Below are 6,000 nucleotides of genomic sequence, written 5' to 3' on the forward strand. Positions count from 1 at the left end.
TTCCTTTGCCTGCCCTGGAAGCAGATGTGGGTATCCTTCACACGATCCCACCGGTGAGCCTGCCAAAAAGCTGTTCTAGCAATAAAGGATCCTGTCAGTGCCCCATTACTGCTTTATCTGCGTGAATCTCTCCCCTTTTTCTCCCTGCCAACATTTTCTTTCCTTCCTTTGCTTCCTTCTATTTATCGTTCTTCCTCCTTCTGCACAACCCTGCTGCACCTTTCCTTCTCATAGCCTTCATAAAATGCAGGTCATGCCAGGGTGCTCTGTGGGCAGCAGAGATGGAGCTGCTCCATCCCACTGCCTGCCCTACTGCTGCCTGGTTGCAGCACCCTGCTCAGCTGTACAGAGGGGAGAGAGGCTCCCTCCTGGGGTTTTCTTCTTTAATAAACTTGGCCGGGCGTTGTTAAATCGATGGAAACACCGGGCAGCAATTGAGGTGCTGTTTTTAATAAGTTAAGCAATCATCTTGAATTCGTTACTGCTTCTAAAGCCACTTAGGTAAGTCAGTTAAAAAAAAAAAAAAGAAAATGACAACAAACAACAAACAAGAAAACCCACAAACCAATAAACCCACAGTCCTTCCCCCACTCCGAATGAAACCAGAAAATCCTAATTCTGAAATAAAATGGAAAACAGTTCACCATTAAAAACTGCAGTAACATGAGTGAGTAGGGGATAGAAATGTACTCAGTGTTGGAACATTGCGTGCACCTTTCCTGTGCCCTGCCAGGTTTTTGGCATGGGATGCTCTGTGCCAATGGGCATGGTAGTGTTTTGGTGTGGGTGAGTGTTGCTGCTGCACATGCACTGAGTGTTGAGGGGAGGCTGCCTGGGCTGCAAGGCAGTGTGGCACCATCTTTCTCAGGGCGTGTTGTTTCAGTGCAATGTTGGAGAGATTGATGAGGGGTGCTCTGACCCTTGGCATGGAGTGAGCCCTCCCTCTGCAGGGAATGAGCTCCACACTCTCTGTATTTGCCTCTTAATGTCTGCGTAGCGTGTGCATGTTAACAGCAGAACTGTGCACAGCTTTCCAGTGAGATGGGAGCAAGTGTGAGTGCTTCCTGTCCCCAGTGTTAATCATCCTACATCACAGCCTACTGGAAAGCACTTGGAATAAGCACACCTGGAATGTATTTCTTCGTGAGATGCTGCATCTCAAAGCTCCCTCCCACCAGCCCCACTCCGCAATAGATGTGAAGGCAGCGGCTGTCCCCTTCTGTGCCCCGGCCCCTCACTGTTTTGCACAGCCACCAATCCCCACTCACTCCCTGGCCACCAGCCCACGCCAATGCAGTCCTCACATAGCAGGGATGCTGCTGCGTGTGGTGGGGGGCTCGGCCCTGGTGAGCAGCCAGCACCACTTGGCACACAGGGCCCAGGGCTTTTCTTGCTCCACTTCCAGATGAGGTTTCCTTGTGATGCGGCTTGGCGAGTTTTGCAGGCAGGCAGCACGCGGTGCTGGCTGCAGCCGTCCTTCTCTCTCTAGACTTGTGATCTGGCAGGGGCAGCCGCGTTTCTGCTCAGCAGCCTGAAGGGAGGGAGAGGAGCGCAGTTGCTGTGGCTGTTTGCCCCTGGGCTTGGCTGTGTTCCGTTCCCTGCTCCTCGCTGTCCTGGGAAATGATGGGATTTAGCACGTCTTCATTAGTCAGGGGCGATAGGTTCTGCTTCCAGACTGCTCCCCGTTACGTATAATAAATTTTAAAGGCAGGCTGAATGGGCCTGTGCTGCGCAACACGCTGCTAAATGGGCAGAGATTTGGAGCTGCAGAGCGACTTGCAGCAAAACCATGTTTGTGAGGCATCGTGCAAACTCCTGCTTTCTGTTACAGGGCTGTAATTATTATACCAGCCCTCAAAACGCGGAAGGCCATGAATAGCTGCAACAGAAATGCCTGCCCTGAGCAGTGTGACTGTGAAAAACCGAGAGGGGAAGGAGCGCTGTGCAAGTGAAACTGACAATGAGACGATTGACAGCTGTATTAATAGTGTTACTCGCTATAAATAACTTTGGTCTGAAGTCAGGAGTTTCTTTTCAAATACATTTACATAATTCTTGAGTCAAAGTGTAACGCCGCGATCTCTTTTTTTCCCTTCTCCCTAGACCTATCCATGATGCAGTAGAAAATGATCACTTAGAAATTGTCCGCCTGTTACTGTCTTATGGTGCTGACCCAACGCTTGCGACGTACTCGGGGAGGACCATTGTGAAGATGACCCATAGCGAGCTGATGGAGACATTCCTCACAGGTGGGTGGCTCCTGGGTGCAGATGGCCGTGGGGTGATGTTTCAGCCCCAAAAAGTCCTACTCCTTGCTTCCTGGTAGGGGACTTGCAGAGCTTCCCTCTGTGTACAATAGCACAGCCAAGTTTCCCATGGTCTTTCTTTCTTCCCCATGTATTATTTTTTGCAAGTTCTTCTTCGTTCTGTATCTCATAAAATTATGCCTACATTCTTCTCTTCAAACACGTGTCCATGTTGTAACATACTTTTAGAGTTTTCCCATTCGTTTTGATTAAAGACACTTGTTTTCCCTACTAACCTCATCTCTGGAAGTTTCCAGTACTCACAGTCAATGAGTTTAAGCACCCACCCATGTACCAGCACAGAGAATACATAGGTGTGTCAGGACACCAGTACTGTAGACTTCCTGGTGTCTTGAATCCCAGTGTTTCTTCACCAACTCAGTGTTCAAATCTCACAAGTTACGTCTGTGTAGCATACTTTGATCTCCTAAACATAGTTGTAGGGAAAAATCTTTTCATCAGTTTCTTTGTGGCCACTGCTTCACCCCCAAATCGATGTCCAGAGTAACTGCAGGCCAAAAAGCGTGGCAAATCCCACATTTCACAGAAATAAAAGGTCATTATTAGCTACTACAGCTTGAGGTCAGGTCCATCTCTGTCAGACCCAGGGTGGTTATGTGATGTCATGTGGTTATATGTGGTCATTGTTTCATGTGATGGGAGAAGGGATGCAGGGAGAAGCAAATTCCGGGCGTGTTTTGAGGATGGCATGTTCATGATGTCTTCCATAGGGTGTGCATCAGGAATATGCTGTGTTTCTGGTGGAAGGCTTGAAGTATGCATGGTGGGACTCTGTATGACACACGGTTTGCTAAACTTGCCAGCTTTTTGTTCTCATCAGTATGTTTTTGTTGTTGTTTTTTCCTCTCCAGAGTATTTAACTGACCTGCAAGGTCGAAATGGTGATGACCCTGGTTTGTACTGGGACTTCTATGGAAGCTCTGTATGTGGTAAGCAAATGTTACCCTTTATCTCTTTGTATGTGGAGACTTCCAATGCATGCAGCAGGTGAGGGTGGAGGCTGGCTTGTTTTTGTGGCAGAGGAAGTTAGGAAGAAAGCAAACCAATTTTTTTTACAGATCATATTATTGGAAGGGAAGCAAGACCTGCAGTGGTCTCTTAAATGTTGACTTGGTCTCTTTATTCAATTTTATTTAGATCCGAAGGATGAATCCGGATTTGATGTCTTGGCAAACCCCCCTGGCCCGGGTGAGGAAGACGAAGATGGCTTTAGCGATGTGTTTGAGTTTGAATTTTCAGATGAGCCTCCCTTGCCATGTTACAACATACAAGTGTGTCTCTCTCAGGGGTAAGAACACATACAGGTTTTGGGCTTGGGATGGCAGCAGCTCATCTCTGCTGCATAGCAGAATGAATGACATTTGAACACAAATTCCTCCCCTCATTCCAGCCGGACACCTGGCATAACATCCCCAAATGCAAGCAGTTCTAGTGCTTTGAATTGGCATTGACGTCTGTAAAGTGTTCTTAATTTTATTTAATGAATAAATTCTGCTTTGCTGAGCGGACATACTTTTGGGATCGTCAAAACACGACAGTGCTACTGCTGTTCTAGGTGCTGCAACAGAACTCGTTTAAACTCTGAATGAAGTCAACACGTTACAGAAGATACTATGATAATAATAATAAGCAAAGACCTGAGAAGTTTTATTCTCTGTTATAGTCAAGATATAAATTAGCTTAGTAAACAGCTACCATTTGTCATTTGAATCATTTTAATGACAGCTGTGGGAAATGTAGTTCTAAATAGTAATCAAGAAGGAGGGCAGGTTTTAGCATGTTCTCATTACTTTGGTGATTGATGTAACTCAAGTTTTCTGAGCAGAAAAGTAGGAAGATTAATTTAAAGAATTGTCTTCTTAACCTGAAAAATAACCCTCCAATGGCTTGTGTTCAGTATCAGCATCTCTGGAAGTCAGAGATGCTGAAACTCACGTTCTAACTGTTGGCCATCCCCTGACTTGCTGCCAGGCTCAGACTGGTGAAAGTTTGAGACGTTGGTACGACTGCTGGCACACGTGCTCACAAGCCTCAGGTTTGCAGGCTCCTGCACCTGCATCCACGGTGTGTGAGCCCCAGGGCAAAGCTCTTGGCTTGGAGGGGGTGGTTTGTTTGTGTGGGGAGGGCAGGCTCAGTCACACAATGGTGGAGCGGTGGAGGGTTGAATAGCTTCGTGTCAGTTGCTGGAACGTGTTTTTCCTTTGCCTCCACAGACCGCGAAACTGGCTCTTGCTCTCAGACGTGGTAAAGAGGCTAAAAATGTCGTCTCGCATCTTCCGCTGCAACTTCCCCAATCTGGAAGTCGTCACCATCACAGAGGCAGAGTTTTACAAACAGACTTCTCTCAGCCAGTTGTTCGCTTGTGCTACGGACCTTGAAGCGTTTAACCCAGAAAGCAAAGAGCTGTTGGACTTGGTAGAGTTTACAAGCGAACTCAAGACTTTGCTGGGCTCCTCGCTTCATTGGTTGCATCCACATGAGGACCCTCCCTTCGACATCCTTTGGTGAACCAACAGGCCGTTTAATGTACAGTGCTATATACAATTACTTCTTTATGTATATGTGTTCAAATGCAATTGTTTCTGTAAAGAAAGGACACTATTAAATATGAAAATATCTTTCCTTTATATAAGAGATCTGAATTCCAGTTGGATGGATTTTGGAAGAATTTTTTTTTAACTTCAGTCAGTTTTTACAAAATTGTTATATAATGTTTCTTTAAATGCACACAGGCTTTGGGATAAGTTTGTTATTACTTGGAACATTTTTTTTTTTAGAGAACACACCCACACATTGACTTTGTTTCATACAAAGCACTGATTACACAGAACATACTTTTTATAGGTGATGTGATCAAAGTCATGTGGCTTGTTTGGGAGATAGGATTCGGTAAGGCACTTGGTGATATTATTTTTGTTTTTTTGTTTACAGAATTACCTGCTTTGGCCAGGTAAGCACTATTGAATATAATTCAATAGTTTGTAATATAAATTAAACCATATCCATACGCATCAACTAATTGTAAGAACTTTTATATCCTAATTTAAAAGCTGTGAAATTTAGTTTTCACACATCAAACCGGATTGTTTATATATGTTTAAACATTTTATGCTCTTTATTTAAAGAAGACTTTGAACTATTTTTTCTGTACCTTGTAAAATATTGAAAAACTAACATATGTTGAAGTTGCTTGAAAACTGTACATAAACTAAATTTTCTGAATTGTGTGTTTATGTTTGAGATCTGTGTTTTAACTTTGTAAGTAAATCTCCTGCCTTTGTATTTATATTTTACAAAAATTTTCTTAAAGGCAATAAAACTGTTGAGAAATGAAGATGCTAACATGACTCCCATTAATTCTGTGCATGATTGTGAAACGAGCTCTGACTTAATAATGTTTATGAAAGGAGGCTCTACGTGCATTTCCTGCAGAGCAGAGCTGAGCTGGCACAGGTGCTTGAGAGCGGTTCGTGAAATCGGAGGTAGAATCTACATTGACTTTCTAAATTCAAGGTTACGAGAAAACATTGGGAGCCCTTTATGGGACAGAGGCTTAAAAGCAGCATTCACAATACTTTCTGCATTGCCTTTTAGTTGAAGAATTGTGAATAGGTTCAATTATTTTTCCTCCTTTGTCATCTTTTTAAGTTGAATTGACTGAATTTTCTTTTCA

The 6,000-nt window shown here is 44.2% G+C and overlaps 1 protein-coding gene across 8 annotated transcripts in view; it reads left to right on the forward strand.

The window, feature by feature from the left end:
* BCOR (BCL6 corepressor) overlaps window positions 1–5,656 on the forward strand; it is a 58,952-nt gene extending 53,296 nt beyond the window's left edge. For all 8 annotated transcript variants that reach the window (XM_048943265.1, XM_048943288.1, XM_048943307.1 and 5 more), the window contains 4 exons: window positions 2,104–2,249; window positions 3,179–3,256; window positions 3,465–3,615; window positions 4,541–5,656. In XM_048943265.1, coding sequence (XP_048799222.1) covers window positions 2,104–2,249; window positions 3,179–3,256; window positions 3,465–3,615; window positions 4,541–4,835 — 670 coding nt within the window. In that variant the 3' untranslated portion in view covers window positions 4,836–5,656. The remainder of the gene's footprint in view (window positions 1–2,103; window positions 2,250–3,178; window positions 3,257–3,464; window positions 3,616–4,540) is intronic.
* The last annotated feature ends 344 nt before the right edge of the window (window positions 5,657–6,000 follow it).

This window comes from Lagopus muta, chromosome 1 (genome assembly GCF_023343835.1).
Source record: "Lagopus muta isolate bLagMut1 chromosome 1, bLagMut1 primary, whole genome shotgun sequence".
In the NCBI taxonomy this organism is placed as follows: Eukaryota; Metazoa; Chordata; class Aves; order Galliformes; family Phasianidae; genus Lagopus; species Lagopus muta.